The sequence below is a fragment of the Aotus nancymaae genome, unplaced genomic scaffold, assembly GCF_030222135.1.
Source record: "Aotus nancymaae isolate 86718 unplaced genomic scaffold, 86718_ANA_hifiasm-v0.15.2.pri h1tg000079l, whole genome shotgun sequence".
Taxonomy (NCBI): domain Eukaryota; kingdom Metazoa; phylum Chordata; class Mammalia; order Primates; family Aotidae; genus Aotus; species Aotus nancymaae.
Window position 1 is genome coordinate 7,877,986 of NW_026988494.1, and position 22,021 is coordinate 7,900,006.

A 22,021-nucleotide genomic window follows, 5' to 3' on the forward strand; every position below is an offset into this window, starting at 1 on the left:
AACTTGGAATTTAATGAAATAGGTTTTTTTGTGTGTGTGTGGTCATGTATCATCAATTTACTTTACAGTTAATTAATCAACAAAAAACATGTAGTTAACAGTATCCTTCCCCATTTGAAAGTTACATCTTTCAGAAATTCTCCAAGTTGCATTAAAAACTACCAAAACAAATTCTAGGGTGAAAAATTACTTGGAAAAAAGCTAAATTTCTATATCATAGTCTCAAATCTCAATCAAAATCTATCACAAATCTTATCCAGAAAAGCATACATTAACTGCACTTTTTCAGAATCAGAATGTTTTCTATTCCAAGTAAGAGCTTCACATTTCTACAAAGTATTTTTTGGCCCAAAATTACATTACCACATTCTAATTGTTCATTGTTCCAGAGCATTCCTGCTTTTAGAGATTTAATAAGCAAGTCATTCAGCAATTAAGGCCAGGACAAGGTCTGGTTCCAAAAAGACACAGCACCTGTATCCAAGGTCTATTAATCTGCATAACATTTGATCCAAATATTTTAAGTTATCTAGTGCTTTAGCTATAAAAGAATCTCTAAAATTGGAATGTCTTCCGTTCTAATAAGCTATTATTTAATTAGAATTCTTAAGTAATAATCAGGTAATAACAAAAAAATAAAGCTACCAAGTATGAAGTTGCTTTTGGTCACTATAGATTTCAAGTGACCAAACTATAAATGTTATTAAATGAAAGATACTCATCAACAGAAAGAAAATGACAACTTTGAATCTTAATTTTCCTCAATGTATACTTAATTTATTTTGCTTTGAAAAAAATATAAATATAATTTCAAAATGTATAATATGAATACAATTTCTATTCCTTTGTTTCATAAAACATCCTATAAAGCAAACAGAAAAGGCTTAAACCTTTGGATTCACTATTTAACAACTGGAAAGATCTCTCTCAAATTTATATATTAGTCTGTATGTGTGTATTCAAGCAAATTTCTATGAGTCTACCTTAATGAATAGTAATTCTTCATATATAGGAAAACGTGATAAAAAATAAATAAACAGAATTAAGGAAAAAAAAAAGGTAATATTTAACCTCCGTGGGTTTTCCAATTTGCTGAAAGTGTCAGGAAGATGCTTAGCCAGATCCATCACTTCCTCAGAGATTGAAGTCAACTGTTTTTTCATGTCACTAAGTTGGATTTCTTCCTCTGGGGGAATAAAATCAATATTAATTTTCAAACCACAAAGCAGAGATATTCATTTAGCCGCTTCATTAAATAATATTAGGGCTCAAATTTTCATTTTCTTTCCTTAAATGAATTCCAACAAAAAGACCTTCTTATTCAATTCCCAAATTGCCTCAGTGGCTTTCCTTCTCTTTCAAATTTTTACTGTTTAAATTTAAAGTAAATTCCAAATGATCTGCAGTCATATGTATCATAACCCAGCTGTTATTGACCTAGGCAGAAAGTGAAGATGGAAATGAGAATCTGAACCCGTCTGCACTATTGCAAAATCAGAAGTCAGTATAACACCATGTGTGCTGCTACTTAATAATACTGTTATTAATAGTATAGCCTTCTCTAACAGTCATCCCTCATTGCTTTCATTCCCTGTTATAACCAAAATAAAATATAAGCCTTTCTTTTTTTCCTTTTTTTTTGGGGCAGTGGAGGGAGAGTCTCACTCTGTCGCCCAGGCTGGAGTGCAGTTGAACAATCTCAGCTCACTGCAGCCTCTGCCTCCCAGCTTCAAGTGATTCTCATCCCTTAGCCTTTGGAGTAGCTGGGACTACAGGCATGTGCCACCATGCCCAGCTAAATTTTTTTGTATTTTTAGTAGAGACAGTGTTTCATAATGTGGGCCAGGCAGGTCTCCAACTTCTGGCCTCAAGTGATCCACCCACCTTGGCCTCCCAAAGTGCTGGGATTACAGGCACAAGCTACCACCCCCGACCAGAATAAAATGTAAGCCTTTCTAATCAGTGATCATCTTCCAAAGTCTCAACTTCATCCCATCTGGCATATCATTGCCATCAACAGCACAAAGCCTGCCCTGCTTTCCCAAACACTTCCCCTGTTTAGAATTTATTCATCATCATTTCTCTTGTCCTTCAAAAGTCCATCTCCTCTGAAGCCCATGAGACAGAGCTCTATAACCTGCTATTCCTGATTACTACAGTTATCTTGTCAGCTCCAAATTGCATCCTTTCATCCCTGGAAGATCTTAGTGCCTGGTTTATTGTCTTTCCCTCCACTATTACTCCTGTGATCACTGCCAGTGACTTCAACATCCACAGGCCAGTTCCTTAACCCCTCCATTTCCAACAAACTTGTCTTCAACAGATCTTAGCCATTCAATTCCATAGTTATATCACTGACCTTATAATTGCCAATAAAATCACCACTTCCAGACTTCAACTGTAAGCCTTCCACCCTACCAACACTAGCATGCCTATCTTTCCTTCCAGCATGCATTCCCCAACAATACTTTGACACTTTCAGAATCAAATGAATTGATCCTATCACCTTTTCCTTATCTATTGCCCTCCCTACTCCCATTCCCCACTGAACCTTACATCCCTCTCTTACCCACATTACAGTAATCATTCCTTTGTATCTACAGACTCTCAACTCGTTTGCTTTCCACCTCCCCCTTTCCCCCCACGGCACTTACCTGGCAAAACCACTACTCTTAATAAAACCCACCTTTTTTACCTACCTGATGCCTACACCCAAGCAATTTAATATACTTGAAAATAAAGCACATCGATGATGACACAGATTTCAAATGAACCCTCAGTACTGACTGTTAATTCTTCTACATTTCCCACTCTCAAAACGACTATTTCAAACCTCTTCATCTCTGTGAACCTCTAACACCTGTTTGACCCTCCTATTACTCAGAGAACTTCACCTCTTATTTCACTAAGAAAAATGAAGTAATAACAAGAGAATTACCTCATCTTCCCACTTTTCAATTTGCTAATTATTCTGTCTTCAGATATCTACTCCCATTTACAGCGAAATTCCTTGAGTTTTCTATACTCACTGTCTCAAATTTTCTGCTCCCATTTCCTCCCAAACCAACTCCAACTAAGCTTTCACCCAAATCAGTAGAGCAAAGCTGCTTTTGAAAAGGTTACTGGAGCCAGGCGCACTGGCTCATGCCTGTAATCCCAACACTTTGAGAGGCCAAGGCGGGTGGATCACTTGTGGCAGGAGTTCAAGACCAGCCTGGCCAACGTGGTGAAACCCCGTCTCTATTAAAACTACAAAAATTAGCTGGGCATGGTGGCGGGCACTTGTAATCCCAGCTACTGGAAAGGCTGAGGCAGGAGAATTGCTTGATCCCGAGAGGCAGAGGTTGCAGTGACCCAACATCTGTGCCACTACACTCCAGCCTGGGTGACAGAGAAAAACTCCATCTCAATAAAAAAAACAAAGAAAGAAAAGGTTACTGATGGCCTCCACACCGTCAAACCTGTTAATTCTAGACTCTCATCTCACTCAACCTCTCCAAATGATTTAAAGCAGTTGACAACTTCTTCCTACTTAAGACATTTTCTTCAGGTGGCTTCAGAACTAAACACCTCCTGTACTTCCCTCCTTCATTAGTGGCCCCCCTATAGTCCTCTTTGCTGCTCTCTCCTCATCTTCCCAACCTCTAAATGCTGGTGTCCCTTTGATGTCAGTATCACGTCTATTTCATTCACTCCTTGTTTTATCACATTCAGTCTCACTGCTTTAACTACCATGGGATCAGAATTACATCTCCAACCTTAACCTTGAACTTCGGGATCATATTTCCAACTAAGATATCCTCTTGGATAGCCATAATCATCTAAAACTTAGGATATCCAACACCGAAATCTAAAGTTTTCTTACCCAAACCTGTTCTTCTCATAGATTGTCCACTATAACTGACCTTTCCATTTATCAGATAATCTGACCAAAATATCTTCAATGTTCTGTCAATCTTTATATCTAACCCCATACAGGGAATTCATCAGCAAATCCCTCACAATATAGATCTTCAAAATACCTATACAAACTATCACTTCTCACCACTTCCATTGCTATTAGCCTAATCCAAACAATTATCATCTACTGCCTGGACTGTTACAACAGCCTCCTCACTCTCTGCCTAAATACCCTCGGGCCAGACATTTTTCAGCTTACAACAACCAGAAAAATCTTTACAAAATAAAATTTTGATTATATCATGCTTCTGCTCCAAACCCTCTATGGGTTTCCCAGCACCCATTATCATGTTTATTTTCATTAATAAGACATGAAGTCAGATTCACAGCCTACAAGGCCCTAAGTGATGTGGCCCATGTTCCTTTTCTAGCCTCATTTCCTGCCACTCTTACCTTCACTCATTTCGTTCAGTTATATGCAGTTCCTCCAAACAAGCCAGCCAATCACCCTACGAGGCTTTGCACTTTCTTCCCTCTAAGCCTGCTGTGCTCTTCCTTCAGATAACCACATGGCTTCCTCACTTCACCCAAAGAAAATGAAGGGGCGTGGTGTGTTTGGTTCATGAATTTTCCCTAGCAACTCTAACAGTGCCTGACATATGAACACCTAACAAGTAAGTGTCACATGAATCAATAAATATTCGCTTTCCAAACTAAGCTTCTACAAAAATAGTTGTTTACACATGCCTTAGTTATTTCTAAAACAAGCTTCTAAGAAAATGTTTTCAAGCCAGATGCAGTGGCCTGAAACCCCAGGTATTTGGGAGGCTGAGGCAGGAGGATCACCTGAGGCTACGAGTTTGAGCCAGCCTGAGCAACATAGTGAGACCCTGTCTGTTTCCACATTCCTTAGCTCTTACTCCTCTATTCATGTTAATATGATTTCCACCCACCTCATACTCTTGCTATGGTTATAAGACCTTTGTGTTACCAAAGCCTGTGGACTCTTCTCTGTTTGAACAGCACATGCCCCAAGGGACCACTCCTCAAAACACTCCTTTGCTACTCAGTACAGCAAAGCTACTGTTTAAAAGATTACAAATGGCTGGCACATTGCCAAATCTAATGATGAATTCTAAGTCCTCAGTTTCTCACTCTCAGCAAAATGTAAAACAGTTGATAGCATCCACCTACTTAAAACATGTTCTTCACTTAGCTTTCTGCATACCACACCTCCTAATTTCCTCGATGTCTATGGCAACTCCTTTGGTGTCCCCTCCTCCATGCAAATGTTCAACACTAAGAGTTCCTGGGGATTCTCAGTCCCAACTCTCTAACTCAAACTGTCCTCTGCACTACAGCCAACAGAACTAACGCTTGCACCACCTCCACCTAGCTGTCTTACAGGTCTCCCTCCCTTAACACACTAAAATCAACTGTGATGACACATCCCAAAATCTTGCTCTTCCTTAATGCTTTTCATCCCTGTTGCTCATGCTAACAACACAGGAATAATCCTTGACATATGTCTTTCATCATTACCTCAAATTCCATTGGTTTAGTAAATGTATCTTGAGGCTGGGCATGGTGGCTCATGGCTGCTCTATCAAATGCATTTTGAGGTCAGGTGTGGTAGCTTATGCCTGTAATCCCAGCACTTTGGGAGGCTGAAGGCAGGTGGATCACTTGAGACCAGGAGTTCGAGACCAGCCTGGCCAACACGGCGAAACCCAATCTCCACTAAAAATACAAAAATTAGCTGCGCATGGTGGCAGGCACCTGTAATCCCAGCTACTCGGGAGGCTGAGGCAGGGGAATCACTTGAACCCAAGAAGCAGAGGCTGCAGTAACCTAAGATCACATCGCTACTCTCCAGCCTGGGTGACAGAGCGAGGCTCCATCTCAAAAAAAGGAAAAAAGTGAATTTTTTATCTGTCAACTTCTCTCCGTTCTCTATACAATTAACTGATTTAAAATGCCACTACCTCTCACTTAGATTATTGTCACAGTCTCCCAAAAGATCTTACCACGGTGATACCTGCCCTCATCCAACCATCCATTTTTTTATCCTAGAGCCCAAGTTCTCATTTTTTAAATGCAATTCACTTCACTGCTGTTTAAAGCCCTCAGTCACTTCGATTGCTCTTGGGAGGAAATATAAACTCCTTACCAGGGCCCATCTGTTTTCCTTTTTCGGCTTTGCCATCATCCATCCAGCCCTATTCAATGTTCACTATACTGGACTACTTTCAATTATCTATAGATACCATGATTTCTCTTACCTCTGAAACTTGGCACCTGCAGTTTCCTGTGCCCATTCTTTCCCATATTCTTCTGCTAGCTCTTTTTTTTGTTTTTTGAGATGGAGTCTCACTCTTGTCGCCCAGGCTGGCGTGCAATGGCACGATCTCGGCTCACTACAACCTCCACCTCCCAGATTCAAGCAATTCTGCTGCCTCAGGCTCCCAAGTAGCTGGGATCACAGGTGCCTGCCACCACATCCAGCTAATTTTTTATATTTTTAGTAAAGACAATGTTTCACCATTTTGGCCAGGTTGGTCTCAAACCCCTGACCTCAGGTGATCCACATACCTCAGTCTCCCAAAGTGATAGGATTACAGGCATGAGCCACCAGACCTGGACTTAGCTAACTCTTGCTCAGATTTCAGGTCTTGATTTTACCTGCACTTTCTCCAGGAAATATTCTAGAATATTTCCCCCAATATGTGTCAGATGTCTCCCCGTGTGCTAACTACAGCACCTTGTTTTCCCAGGACATATGACTCATCTCCTTATACTGAAATTGCTTTTTTCACTCATCTATATCCCCAATAAACCTATAAGCCCCTCAGGAAACAGATCATGCCTGTCTGTTCACTACGGTATTCCCATATCATAAAATGCTCAACAATATTTAACAAATGAGTAAATGTGTCTTTAACTACTATATAATTTGGTGTTTATTAACTACCATCTTGGGAATAAGTCAATGAGGAAACAATGTGTAAATATCCTTTTATGTTCTAATCTAATTTTTATCCTTTAACAAGAAGAAAAAAACAGTCTAATAAAAAGCAAAAGAGAAAAGTGTTCATTTGAAAATATCATCCACATATACATGAAGAAAATTAGAGAACAGTGAGGCTGATACTTCTGGCTAAGAAACAGAAAGGAAGGAAAGGAAGAAGGAAAGAAAAAAATGGTAATCTTAGTTACGAGGTTGGTACAAAAGTAATTGCGGTCTTTGCCATTAAAAATTACCAAAACCACAATTATTTTTGCACCAACCTAGTATAATTCACTGGGATCTCAGTCAAGATGTCACAATATACTCACATATATAATGTAAGAAAGGGGGGAAAAAATGTGGTCAAATAATGTAGCATTGCAATGACAGGTACACAGATACCGGGACTTCCAGTACTGTGTTATTAATATATGTTACCTCAGTGAAAAATATTGTAAACATTCCTTGGAAGCATTTTCACCAAAACTGCACAAGTAACAAAATTGTACATGTAACCTACATGCAATTCCACAAGGCACAAAACCAGAAAAATATAAATCTCCTGTTAAATTTTAGTTTTATTATGAGTTAAATAAGTTCTTATATACTGTTTACCAAATCAGCTTAAAATAATCTATCACTTGCCTCAGTTAATTAAGATACAGTCATTCCTCTGTATCCTTGAGGGATAGGTTCCAGAACCACCCCCCAGCATGGATAGCAAATCCATAGATGATCAAGTCCTTTATATAAATCCGTAGATGATCAAGTCTCTTATATAAAATGCTTTAGTATCTGCATATAACCTATGTACATTGTCCTGTACACTTTAAATTATCTCTAGATTTCTTATAATTCCTTATACAATGCCTACACTTCCCTTCATTCATATGGATTCAATGTGATACTCCATGCAAGAAATTCAAGTTTTCATTTTTTTAAACTGTGAAGTTTTTGGTGTTTTTTTTTCTGGAATGTTCTCAATCTGCAGTTGGTTGAATCCACAGATGCAGAACCCAGGGGTATCGAAGCTTACTCTAAGTTACAACCACAGGATCTCTGACTACAGAGAATCAGCAGGCATTCATCAGAAGTGGCTCTCCGGGGAGGGGAAGAAAGTATAAAGACTATTCTACCTTAACATATAAAGGAGGGCTGTCACCCACAGAGGCTCTGATTCTCTTCTCAATGACAATTATAAAGAATATCATATCATTTTATCTGAGGCAGTCATGCCATATTTTTAAGAGTATTTAGCAAAATGGTCTAATTTAATTAACATCTTAACAAACACAATCATTTTCTTAACAAATACATTCCTCCAAAAGGAAGCTACAAGAATAGTGATAACTTTACACAAATCAATACAGATGCTTTGAATACTTTGTCCCATTTAGTGTTCACAATTATTCTATAAAACGTATTATGCTAGTATCCACATTCCACGCTTGGTGAAACAGGTACATCCCAGGTCACGTGGCTGGGATTCACGCTGGTCTATGCAACACAAAAGCCTGGAGCTCATCCACTCCATTACGTGACTCTTTCTGCTTTCCCTGGACCTCTAAAAACAGCACTGAAGTTGAATGACACGTCCATTCTTTTTGAAGAAAGACGACAGAAAAAAATTAAAATGTAAACCAGTATGCTTGAAAGCATTATAAAATGCTCAACAATAAGTAATAAATGAATAAATGCATCTTTAACTACTGTATCACTTAGTCTTTTAAATCATTATATACAAAGCATTTTAAATAGTTATAGCAAGGATGTATAATCTCCAGACTGGGAGAAAGCTGGTTGTGTCACTGACATTATGAAAGCCACAAAGCCCCAACTCTAGAAGCCTAATACATAGCAATGCTACAAAGTAAAAGGAAGGGCTGCTTTGTCACAAGTAACAAAGGTGAAACACTAATCTTGGGCAGCACTGCTCACACATTCAAGAAGTTACGGTACTAAATGCTTTGCAAATATGTGAATATTGCCTTTTTTGGAGATAAGCCTCACAAAAAACTGAATTCACATTTTATTTATGGATCTTAACATACCTTTATTTATAGCAAACATTTGCAGAGCATCATCCATAATTTCTAATTTTCGGGAAATAATGAAACCAGCCTATAAAAAAAATAAAAACAAAAACAAAAAGAGTATGCTGAAGATGACCAAAATAAAACTGTAAGTCCCATCTTCAAAAAAATCGAAGAGAATGATTCGCAAAGCACCCAAACATGGAATTCAACCTATTATGTGACACAAATACCAGTATGTCTCCATTTAAAAATCATACCAATTATGAAAATTAAGAAAGTAAGCTGCCTAAGCCTTAAAAGTTTGTTTTCACTTTTTTACATTCGATATTACATACAATATCCAAATCAAATAACCTATAATGGAATCTCACAAAATCCAATCTAGTAAGAGAAATCTTACTTCAATCAACTGAGAATGTTAGTCAATGTATGAACAGTCCTCCTTCTAAGTCATGTTCACAACGACAATCAAGTCACATTGATTTTTCATGAATAAAAATGCTACAGAACTTGTGCTAGTTCTCAAGAAGTTTGGGGATATCTTTTAAAGCAAAATTATCATCCTAACAAAAATGAATTGTTTGCTGGTTACAAATCAAAGGAGTTTCCATTCCTTTGATAGATGCAAAGGACAAACAATAAAAAGTTCATCTACAAATAAAAGCTTCAATTAGGAGAAAACATTCACTATGGAATAAAATATGTTTCTTTAAAAACACAGAATATCCCAGCACTTTGGGAGGCCGAGGCGGGTGGATCACGAGGTCAAGAGATCGAGACCATCCTGGTCAACACGGTGAAACCCCGTCTCTACTAAAAATACAACAAATTAGCTGGGCATGGTGGCACATGCCTGTAATCCCAGCTACTCAGGAGGCTGAGGCAAGAGAATTGCCTGAACCCAGGAGGCGGAGGTTGCGGTGAGCCGAGATTGAGCCATTGCACTCCAGCCTGGGTAAGAAGAGTGAAACTCCGTCTTCAAAAAAAAAAAAAAAAAAAAAGATTAGCCCAGATTTCACTACATACAAACATGTAAATATAAAAATATGCCTAATGGCAGCAACAAGCTAAACTTGGAAGCAATTTTTCTAAAATTTCACCACATTTTATATATAAATGTAAGAAATAAGGCTTGTTTCAAAATAGAAACTGTACTATAATTATTTTCATTCTGAATTGCTTATATATCAAATCCATCATTAGTACTATTTATGCTTGCTCAGCCTGGGTTTATTAGCCTTTCATGTTTTCAGCAAGTTCACATTTTTTTCACATACAAATTAGAGATGAATTTGGCTTCATGACAATGAAAATAACTAGCAATGAACAATCTGTTGATTGGTACTTGCTAATTAATATCGAGAATGAACAATTTCACTAAATGTCTTCCCAAGCATTTTCCAATGCCAAACTGATATAAAATATTTTGGTAGAGTTGTTGCCACTACTACAATAAAATTTTTCTAAAGTAATTTATAATAATGTTTTTAAAACACATCATCATTTCTAAAGATCTTTAAGCACGTACATAAGCATCAGTGGCTGCATACAGTTTCTGGTCCTCAGTGAGAGGAAATTTACTCCAATTGCTACAGCGGATAGACTTGTCTTTCAGAAGCTGTTTACCTAAGAGGTGTTTAACCAGACCGTTGAGGCTCCAGGTCTCTATACATTTCAGCTAGAAATGATGAAAAAGCAACACAGTAAAAATTAGTTCCTGTTTTCAGGTATTACCTAATGACATCAAATAAACATGCCATAAATAAAATTAGGAAATGTCATACCAAAATACAACCCACAGATAGCCTTCAACAAATTCCCTGTCACTAAAAGCCTCATTTGTAGTCCACACTGTAAGAATTCTTAATTCTAGAATTTCCATAATGTAGGTATTAAAATTCTTGGACTTTGAAAGTATTGTTCATGAAAAAAGTTGAATAGTTAGTAGGCTTTCTACTTCCCAGCCAAATGAATACTTGGCTAAATATGAGGATTTAATTTAATGACTTAATTAATAAAATATGTGAAATATAGGTAGTGGAACCGATCGCCAAACTTCCACGAAGAGCATTGTATCACAAGAGCTACATTATGCTCTCCCTTAAAAAAAATTTTTTTTAAAGTTATTGATATAAAAGGATTAAAAATATATACCTAAACACAATATTTACATTTGCAAATATATGAAAGTAAAAGAGTACCAAGAACTGGGAGGAAGAAAAGGAGAAGGCTTACTTAAAGAAACCGTATGGCAAGATAGTGAATTAGAACTAAAGGTTTTCCATTGTGGAAGACTGTGTGGAAATTCCTCAGAGACCTAAAGAATGAAATACCATTCGCCCCAGCAATCCCATGACTGGGTATATACCAAAGAGAACATAAATCATTCCGTTATAAAGACACATATATGTTCACTGCAGCACTATTTACAATAGCAAAGACACAGAATCAACCTAAATGCCCATCAATAATAGACTGGATAAAGAAAATGTGGTACATATACACCATGGAATACTATGCAGCCATTAAAAAAATAAGATCTTGTCCTTTGCAGGGACACGGATGGTGTTGGAGGCCATTATCCTTAGCAAACTAACACAGGAACAGTAAAGCAAATACCATATGTTCTCACTTATAAGTGGGAGCTAAATGATAACACACAGATGCATAGAGGGGAACAACACATACTGTGGGAGTTGGAAGGTGGGAGGAGGAAGAAAAGCAGGAAAAATGACTAATGGATACTGGGCTTAATACCTGGGTGATAAAATAATCTGTACAATAAACCCCAATGACACAAGTTTACAGATGTAACAAATCTTCACATGTACCCCTGAACTTGAAACAAAAGAACAAACAAAAAAACCTAAAGGTTTTCCTTATAGAACATTCACTTGGAACTTTTTTATTGCTACAAAAACATAATATAACTTAAATTATTTTTCCAAAAAAATCTAACATTCAGATAGAAAGTAGTCTGTACAACACAAAATTATCTCCATTATGAAAATAATATATATATATTGCTTTTACCTTTTTATTGGCAACATCTGTCAATTCTACAAAATTCTCCAATTTGACATCAAAGTCACGTAGAAGTTTCCACTGATCTCCTTCAATTCCTACACCTGCCTTTTTAATTGCTTTATTTTCAAGCAACATTTTTAATCTCTGCGGAAAAACTGTAACATTTTCTTGTTATTTCCATAAGTTCTGTCAAGTATGATGGATTTATTTCCTACTTCTTATATGTACCATGTTTATGTTTAAATTTGTGTTTAACATTAAGTTTAAATTCAGAAACACATTCACCTTGAGTATTTCTTAACTAATGCAACCAGTCTTGATTGATAAACAAGAAAAAACAACTAGCTTGAATGCCACTCCTGCTAGCACTGGCAGTATATATCCTGGTCATTTAGCCCCTTAAAATTTCAGTTTTCTCTAAAACAGAAAACATGTCAATGCCTCACAGGTATGTTGTGAAAATTAAATAAAACAAGGAATGTGAATGAATCAGGTAGAACATAAATACTTATATAAATTTAAGATCATGAGAGAATAGCTAGCTAAAGAAAGAACTTAATTGCATAGAGATAAAGTTGACCTATTTCAATTACCAACCATAGAAAAATGAAACAAAGAGATACCAACCTGACATGGAAGAAATGTGGAACAAATAACATTTGCTCTCAGACACACACAACTGAATTAGTGCAACTTTGCCAAGTTTCCCTTTATTGTATACTGGTGGCCACTCCATGTCAAATCCCACCACATCCCCATCTGACAGACTCATGCTAAAGGGAGAAAAATAGTGTAAATTAATTATGTTAAAAGTTTAAACTGCTGCATAAGTAAAGACATAATTCAAAAATTAAAAGGCAACCACAGACTGTTAGAAGATATCTGCAGCTAATACAACTGATAATGAACAGCCTTTAGAAAACATGTAAAATTCCTTGAAAAATAAGTAAGAAAAAACAAATTATTCAGCAGAAAAATTGAGAAAAATATGAACAGGTAATTCCCAAAAGAAAATCCAAATGACCAATAAATCCAAAAGATATGGCTGGGTATGGTGGTTTACGCCTGTAATCCCAGCACTTTGGGAGGTCAAGGCAGGAAGATTGCTTGAGACTAGGAGTTCAAGACCAACCTGTGCAACACAGCATGTCTCTACAAAATAATTTAAAAATTAGCTGGGCATTGTGGCGCACACCTGTAGCCCCAGCTACCCAGGAAGCTGAGCCAGGAGGATCACTCGAGTCCAGGAGTTAGAGATTAGTGTGAGCTATGATCGCATCACTGCACTTTAGCCTGGGCAAAAAGGCAAGACCCTGTCTCTAAGAAAAACAAAAATAAAAAATAAACTTTAAAAATCCAAAAAATATTTGAAGGCGCTACTTCTCACTAGAAGTCAGAGAAATGTAAATTAAGCCTACATGATTTCACAACTATCTGATCGATAAAAGGTAAAGTTTCAGAATACCAAGTGCTAAGAGGTTATCTACGAGTGGTTAATGTATAAATTGGTAAAATCCTTTTGGAAAAAACTTTGCCAATGACAGTATCTAACTGAAGATACATAAACACTATGACCTGGCAATTTTTGTCACAGATAAATGAAACCCTCAGATGTATACAAATAGGCATGTTTAAGAATGTGCATTGCAGCCAGGCGCAGTGGCTCACACCTATAATCAATCTCTGCACTTTGGGAGGCCAAGGTGGGCAGATCATGATGTCAGGAAATCAAGACCATCCTGGCCAACATAGTGAAACCCTTCTCTACTGAAAACACAAAAATTAGCCAGGCATGGTGGTGCGTACCTGTAATCCTAGCTACTCGGGAGGCTGAGGCAAGAGAACTGCTTGAACCAAGCAGTCGAAAGTTGCAGTGAGCCAAGATGGCACCACTGCACTCCAGCCTGGGGACAGTGAGAGACTCCTCTCCAAAAAAAAAAAAAAAAGGAATGTGCATTGCAACACTGTTCCTACTGGCAAAAATTAGAAACAAACTACATTTCCATTAACAAGAGAATGGATTGAACCAACTGTTGCATAATGAAACATTGTAAGATATAACAGTTAAAATGTTAACTACACAGATCAATAAGAAAAACTCTTATATAATATTTTCAGATATAAAATTATTAAGTAATATTATAAAAAACATGTGAGCGGCCAGACACAGTGCCTCACGCCTGTAATCCCAGTGCTTTGGGAGGCCACTTGAACCCAGGAGTTCAAAACCAGACTGGGCAACATAGTGAGACCGTCTTTAAAAAACGAAAATAAAAAAATTAGCTAGACGTGGTAGCACATACCAGTAGTCCTAGCTACTTGAGAGGCTAGGCAAAAGCATCACTTAAGCCCATAAGGTTAAGGCTGCATTATGCAAGAGCTCGCCACCACACTCCAGCTTAGACAACAGAACAAGACCCTGTTTTTATTAAAAAGAAAAAAAAATGCACAAAAATCACAGAAGTTATCTCAGAAGGGTACAGGGGGAGAATCAGAAAGAACACACATGGGACTTCAGCTGTATTTTATTGTTTCATTTCTTAATAAAGAATTGAAGAAAACAGGCTGGTGACAGTGGCTCACACCTGTAATCCCAGCACTTTGGGGGGCCAAGGCAGGCAGATTGCTTGAGTCCAGGAATTTGAGACCAGCCTGGGCAACACGGCAAAACCCCACCTCTATTAAAAAACAATACAAAAATTATCCAGGCGGCCGGGCGCGGTGGCTCACGCCTGTAATCCCAGCACTTTGGGAGGCCAAGGTGGGTGGATCACGAGGTCAAGAGATCGAGACCATCCTGGCCAACATGGTGAAACCCCGTCTCTACTAAAAATACAAAAAAATTAGTTGGGCATGGTGGCGCATGCCTGTAATCCCAGCTACTCAGGAGGCTGAGGCAGGAGAATTGCCTGACCCAGGAGGCGGAGGTTCCAGTGAGCCGAGATCGCGCCATTGCACTCCAGCCTGGGTAACAAGAGTGAAACTCTGTCTCCAAAAGAAAAAACAAAAACAAAACAAAACAAAAAAATTATCCAGGCATGGTGGTGCACACTTGTAGTCCCAGCTACTCAGGAGGCTGAGGTGGAAGGATCACTTCAGCCCAAGAGGGGGAGGCTGCAGTGAACTGAGATCACAGATCACACCACTGTCACTCCAGCATAAGGAACAGAGTGAGACTCTGTCTAAAAACAAAAGAAAAAAAACAAAGAAAATTAATACTCATATTTGATAAACAAAGTGGAAGGAATATGCATATTATTATAATGTTATCTATTATTGATACTTACCTATTTAACAGTTGTTAAAAACTGAAAATATATTTAAAAACTAAAAGAAACTCAACTTCTGCTTCAGGGCAACATGATATAACAAGGAAGATCAGACTCACCCTCCCACCACAAACAAATCCAAACTTGGACAAAACATATAAAACAACTGTTTTGGACACTAGACAACAGGCAGTACAGGACTGCGATCTCCAGTGGAAGGGAAATAAAGGGTGAACCTTACTGTTGCCCCACATTCTTCCTGTGACCCATTGCAGATAACAGAACAGGGAGAAGAATCCCAAGGAAAGAAGCACTGAGTTGGGGAGACAGAGTTCAGAGCCCTGGAAAGAGAAGGACCTGGAACTCACAGGGCAGAGTTCTGGAAAGGAGGAAGCTAGGCAGGAAAAGAGCTCCGGAAATCTTCCTAAGGGACGTCTTTGGTCTTTGAAGAATACGAAGACATGCATGCATAGACTAAAACTCTGTGGGTCTGGGCAAACAACCATAAGCTGAATGATTCCTAGGAAAGACTTACACAAAAGTAAGAGGCATTAAAGTTCTAAAAAGTCAGAGAAAAGATCGTTGATCACCAGAGGCAGTCAACAAAGACCCCACACAGGTCACATCTTATTACAGGGCTAAATTATCCTTAGACTTTAGGCAAACATGGACCTTCCCTGATCAAGCTTGAAAACAAGCCTCAAAACATAAAGTTGATCTTCAAGTAACTTAGATGTCTGACAAACAAAGTTCCTTTCTTTAAAGGAAAACAATAAAATCTAACATTCCACAAAGTAAAATCACAAAGCCTAATTTAAAAAATTAACAGCTGTAAGAATAAACAGAAAAATATGACCCATAACCAGGAGAAAAATCATCTAATAGAAAGAAAAATCCTACAATAATGGAATCAATATACAACGTACATTAATGTACAAGTACATTAAAACATCTATTATAAATGTTGAATATATTCAAGAATGCAAAAGAAACATGAATATAATGAAAGCTAAAATAGAAAAAAATTAAGAACAAAATGGAACTTCTATAGATAAGCAAAATATATAATATCTAAAAAAGAAATTCACAGGGATTGTGAATATTTTCATCAAATTTTAAAATATCCCATCCCACAGGATGGGATAAACAGATCAGATACTACAGAAGTACAAAATATAACTGAACTTGCAGACATAGGAAAAGAAACTATTCAAACTATTCAAAATGAAGCACAGAAAGAAAAAAGGAAGAAAGAAGAAAAGACTGAAAGGAAAGAGCCTCAGTGGCCTGCAACACAGTATAAATCGATCTTGTGTATATTAAGAGGCCGGGAAAGAAAAAAGAATAACAAGATAGGAGGAAAAAAGATCTGAAGACATTTTCTAAATTTGATTAAAGATATAAGCCCACAGATCCAAAAACTTTAATGAACTCCAAGCCAGATAAACACAAAACACATTACACAAGGGCACATCATAATCAAACTGTTGGAAACCTGTGGTAGCAAAAATTTTAAGAGTGTCCAGAGGAGGGAGAAAGCAAACAAACAACTCTGCCTACCTTTTACAAAATAAATACAAGTCATCAAAACTACTATTTTTCAAGTCACTTGTGCTAACTGCCTTCAGATATGATATACTATAGCAATGCTGAAGGTAAAATGGTAGAGTTAATATGTAATCATAAATAATAAATTTTACCTCCTCTGTGAAACTAATTTAATTCAGTATAATGAGTCCCAAAGGGACCAGATAGCTGTAGTAGAAGTAAGGACTCTTGAATGTTATTTCTAGCTTATATCTATACCAGTAGACCATTAATAAATAGTTTAACCTACTTCTGCCTTTTGTTTATTTGTTTGTCTGTTTGAGATAGGGTCTTGCCCTGTTGCCCAGGCTGGAGTGCAGTGGTGTGATCAAGGCTCACTACAACCTCAACCTCTTGGGCCAAAATGATCTTCCCACCTCGGCCTCCTGAGTAGCTAGGACCACAGACACCAAGATAATTTTTTAATTCTTTTGTAGGGATGGGGGGGTCTTACCATGGCTGTTCTCAAACTCCTGGGCTTAAGTGATCCTCCTGCCTTGGCCTTCCAAAGTGTAGGGATTACAGGCATGAGCCACTGTGCCCAGCACCTCTGCTCTTTTTTTTTTTTTTTTTTTTTTTTTTTTTGAGACGGAGTCTCGCTCTTGTTACCCAGGCTGGAGTGCAATGGCGCGATCTCGGCTCACCGCAACCTCCGCCTCCTGGGTTCAGGCAATTCTCCTGCCTCAGCCTCCTGAGTAGCTGGGATTACAGGCACGCGCCACCGTGCCCAGCTAATTTTTTTGTATTAATAGAGACGGGGTTTCACAATGTTGACCAGGATGGTCTCGATCTCTCGACCTCGTGATCCACCCGCCTCGGCCTCCCAAAGTGCTGGGATTACAGGCTTGAGCCACGGCGCCCGGCCACCTCTGCTCTTTTTAATTCAACAGTTTTTTGTTTGTTTGTTTGTTTTAAAGGACAGGTATAACAAGTTCAAAAAAGATCTGAATGAATTCCTTATTACTTCTGTTTCATGCTTTGAGAGCTTTAGATTACATTATTGCAGTCTTAATTTTACAAGGCAACCTTTAAAAGTACTAATAGACATTTCTAATGTTTAATTAGAACAGTTTTTAAGAATCATTTGCTACAATTGTTGCTAATTAAACACAAGAGAGCCAATCATAGCCATTATTCAATATTACTATGTAGATTTTTTAATGAAATATAAAGGTGTATTTAGAGGTTAAATAATTTTTGCATTTTTTTCCCTAAATTGGTAAAATAAATACAATGTGTTCAGTAGCTCTACATATAACATCTTTTTTTTTTTTGAGAGGACGTTTCGCTCTTGTTACCCAGGCTGGAGTGCAATGGCGCGATCTCGGCTCACCACAACCTCCGCCTCCTGGGTTCAGGCAATTCTCCTGCCTCAGCCTCCTGAGTAGCTGGGATTACAGGCACGTGCCACCACGCCCAGCTAAGTTGTTGTATTTTTAGTAGAGACGGGGTTTCACCATATTGACCAGGATGGTCTCGATCTCTTGACCTCGTGATCCACCCGCCTCGGCCTCCCAAAGTGCTGGGATTACAGGCGTGAGCCACCGCGCCCGGCCCCATATAACATCTTAAGTACTAAAAGTCAAAAAATTATCTAAAGTAATAGAAAAGCTTATTAATGAACAAACCAACAGATTATATATTAATTCAGTGATTATTTTTTATTTGAAAAGTAAAACTTGGTGATAGTCTATACATGAAAATATCTATTGAGCATACCTCAACTGTAAAACTCAGTATATTCACAAATATTACCATAATAGTACCTTCTAAGGGTCCAAATTCAAATGAAATCAGGAAATTCACATCTCTTACCTAATATCCTCTGACAGGAAAGAGCCATCACTAGCTTCATAACTATACACAATGGATCCGGTGAATTCTAAGAAGGGGAGGTCATCTTCAAAAACACTCTTCTGAACACATGCCTTGAGTTTAGTAAATTTCAAAATAGGTACAAAGTTCACATTAAATAACAAATGTTCACTGAAATAATAAAGTTCACTAAAGCATTCAATTTATAGTTCTAAGTGTTATAAATTAATGTTTTATAAACTAATTAAGTCATAAGGACAACTTAACAAAGATAAAGCCATCCTATTGTAAAGTTATTTTTCCAAACAAGTTTATTTTCAAACGTCTAATCCCATTTTCCTAAAATCATTTATTTTCCTGAGGTTTTTTTTTTCCTGGTAATTATATTCGTATTGTAGCTGTAAAAATAACGTTGCCTTGAAATGCTGAATACTGGCTGGTAAACAAAAAATTCAACACAGTTAATGTTAACTAAATTATCTGAACTAGAACAAACTGGTAAAGTCAACCATGCAAACTGAATACAAAAAGAGAAAGTATATGCTAAGAATTCTCACTTTGTAAACCCAATTAAAGTTTATTCCAGTTTACCCTTTCAACAACTAGGTCCTGGTGAATTCAGACAACAGCAACTCTGACCTAAACAATGACTTGAAGTTTTACAAGTAACAACTGACTCTGCACAGTCAAAGATAAATTAAATTTCCCACCTGAAAGAATAGTCAATGAACAATATACCTTTCTTTCTTCTACAGCACATCTTTTATTCTGCACAGACATCCGTTCAGGACATTTCCACTGCTGTGGAGTTGTTTCCAATTTTTTTTCATTCATCTTTGAAATATCCTATATGCAAAGTCCAAAAAACAACGTCCTGATGACTAAATACAAAACAATATTTGAAAGAAAACTGAGAGGTAGTACTGTAGATATAAATGAAAACCAAACATTCATATTTAAAGTAAGTTATGACACCTAGGTCCAAGCATAGGTTATAAGAGCTAGAATCGCAAAAGAAAAAAGATACAATATGCTGCATCTAATAATTATGTATTTAGTATTTCTTCCTTTTAAAACAAATCAGCCATTTTAATTGACTTGTATAATTCTGGCAGTTTCAACATTCCATTATTCTATGACTTTGATCCTTTTTCAAGAATAATTTTACCTCACTATCAAAAAAATCCTTTGATATATGAATTATTATGAATTCCTGACATCTTTAATTTTCTACATGATTATTCTGTCTTAAGATCTAAGTAAATTCAGCAAAACTATTAGATTTATTCACAAGTCTACCCAAAGATTTAATTTTGAAGATAGATAATAGCTCTTCTATATTAAGGTTTTTTATCATACTTCTTGCCCAGTAAGTGAACAAATTTCTCTAAGAACGAGTTTTTTAGATTTTTTAAAAAATTTGTTAGTATCTTTGAGGGCTCTCCTCAATGTAAACCAAAATTCAAATATAATTAAAGAAAACAGTGAATGAGAAACATCCAAAGGTGGTGTGTGCATTAAAAAAAAATAGAACATATTTGTTTTGTTAATAGTAAAATGGGGCCGGGTGCAGTGGCTCACGCCTGCAATCCCAGCACTTTGGGAGGCCAAGGTGGGCGGATCACAAGGTCAGGAGTTCAAGACCAGCCTGGCCAACATAGTGAAACCCTGTCGCTACTAAAATTACAAAAATTAGCCTGGTGTGGTGGCATGCACTTGTAGTCGCAGCTACTCAGGAGGCTGAGGAGGGAGAATCGCTTGAACCTGGGAAGCAGAGGTTGCAATGAGCTGAGACCATGCCATTGCATTCCAGCCTGGGTGACAGAGTGAGACTCTCTCAAAAAAAAAAAAAAAAAGTAACATGGATCCCTACCATAATATGACTTACACTAAATTAAAAAAGCATTAATTCAAGGCTTAGTTCTTAGTAAATTCCTCATACTTCAACCTTAGTTCCTATTACTTTAGCTTTCATAATAAGGAGGTAGTAGTTTTTAATGTAACACTAAAGAGTCTCATGATGAAACAGGATGTTAATATTAATCACAGCAACTATTTATGATTTGAGAACAGTCTGTTGTATTTGATATTTAACCATATAAATTCTAACAAAATTGAACAATATGCAGCAACTATCCCAAGCATGAATCAGAAACTGTAAATACTTACAATTTATGGAACAAAAATTTTTAAAGATTACTTTATCAAACATAAATTTTTCATATAGAACAAGCTCCATCGCTATTGTGCATTGGGAAGGAAAGGGTTAACAGAGCAGGTTTATAACTCATTCTTGCACCAGTGAGGGGAGAAGATGAAAGACCTCCACCAAGGTCCCCAGTAAACATCCTAATGACATCAAACCAGAAGGCAGCCTTGTAAACTTACTAAGGGTTTTTATTAGTAGAAAAATACCAAACAGTCCATATCTATAAAATGTTAACAAGAAAGAGCTCAACTATTTAGATTGTTTATTGAAAATAAGTCTGGAATTACGGATTAATTTATGCTTGAAAATGTGGGGTAGTCAAACAAACCACATAATTTAAAAAGCATAATACAGGAGTCATAAAACCAACAGTTTCCTTTGTGCAATGTTTTTGCACATATTGCTTAAAACTAGTCTGTTGGCTGGGCGCGGTGGCTCAAGCCTGTAATCCCAGCACTTTGGGAGGCCGAGGCGGGTGGATCACGAGGTCGAGAGATCGAGACCATCCTGGTCAACATTGTGAAACCCCGTCTCTATTAATACAAAAAAATTAGCTGGGCATGGTGGCGCGTGCCTGTAATCCCAGCTACTCAGGAGGCTGAGGCAGGAGAATTGCCTGAACCCAGGAGGCGGAGGTTGCGGTGAGCCGAGATCGCGCCATTGCACTCCAGCCTGGGTAACAAGAGCGAGACTCCGTCTCAAAAAAAAAAAAAAAAAAAAAACTAGTCTGTTAATCCAAAACCAAAATGTGTCCTAATGCAGAAGAAAGGTACATTTTTGGAATCTGTTTCTCACAGTTTGGGATTCAAAAAAAGAATGTTCTATCTTTTGGCGCTTGCCTCTATTAACTGAATCATGACCAAAGTTTGCTGGTGGGTAAGATCTAAGATTCACTGAATCAAAATTGACAACTCAACTCTTGGGGTTGCTACATGCATCATATGTAGTGAAAAATATGTAAAATACATATGCTTTATTAACTGTAAAGCATTTTGTATATGTCACTGGTTATTAATAAGTGTATATTTTGTCACAAATTCAAAATCCTTGACAGAAGTCAAAAGCTGAGTCCAGATTTTATATATATATAATCAGTTTTTAATCTTAAAATATATATTTATAAAGCTGGAAAACAAGTTTCTGCTATACTTACAGATCTCACTGGCAAAAT

The 22,021-nt window shown here is 37.3% G+C and overlaps 1 protein-coding gene across 4 annotated transcripts in view; it reads right to left on the reverse strand.

Moving 5' to 3' along the window:
• The window catches only part of WRN (WRN RecQ like helicase), a 149,333-nt gene that overhangs the window by 106,436 nt on the left and 20,876 nt on the right, over positions 1-22,021 (reverse strand). For 2 of the 4 annotated variants that reach the window (XM_064368777.1, XM_064368775.1), the window contains exons 2-8: positions 19,380-19,487; positions 18,642-18,754; positions 12,598-12,743; positions 11,977-12,125; positions 10,472-10,621; positions 8,959-9,028; positions 1,072-1,186 (exon numbers count right to left, since the gene is read on the reverse strand). In XM_064368777.1, the coding sequence (XP_064224847.1) occupies positions 1,072-1,186; positions 8,959-9,028; positions 10,472-10,621; positions 11,977-12,125; positions 12,598-12,743; positions 18,642-18,754; positions 19,380-19,475 (839 nt within the window). In that variant the 5' untranslated portion in view covers positions 19,476-19,487. Of the gene's footprint in view, positions 1-1,071; positions 1,187-8,958; positions 9,029-10,471; positions 10,622-11,976; positions 12,126-12,597; positions 12,744-18,641; positions 18,755-19,351; positions 19,523-22,021 lie in introns of those variants that run through there. The other 2 variants (XM_064368776.1, XM_064368778.1) reach the window with 2 other exon arrangements.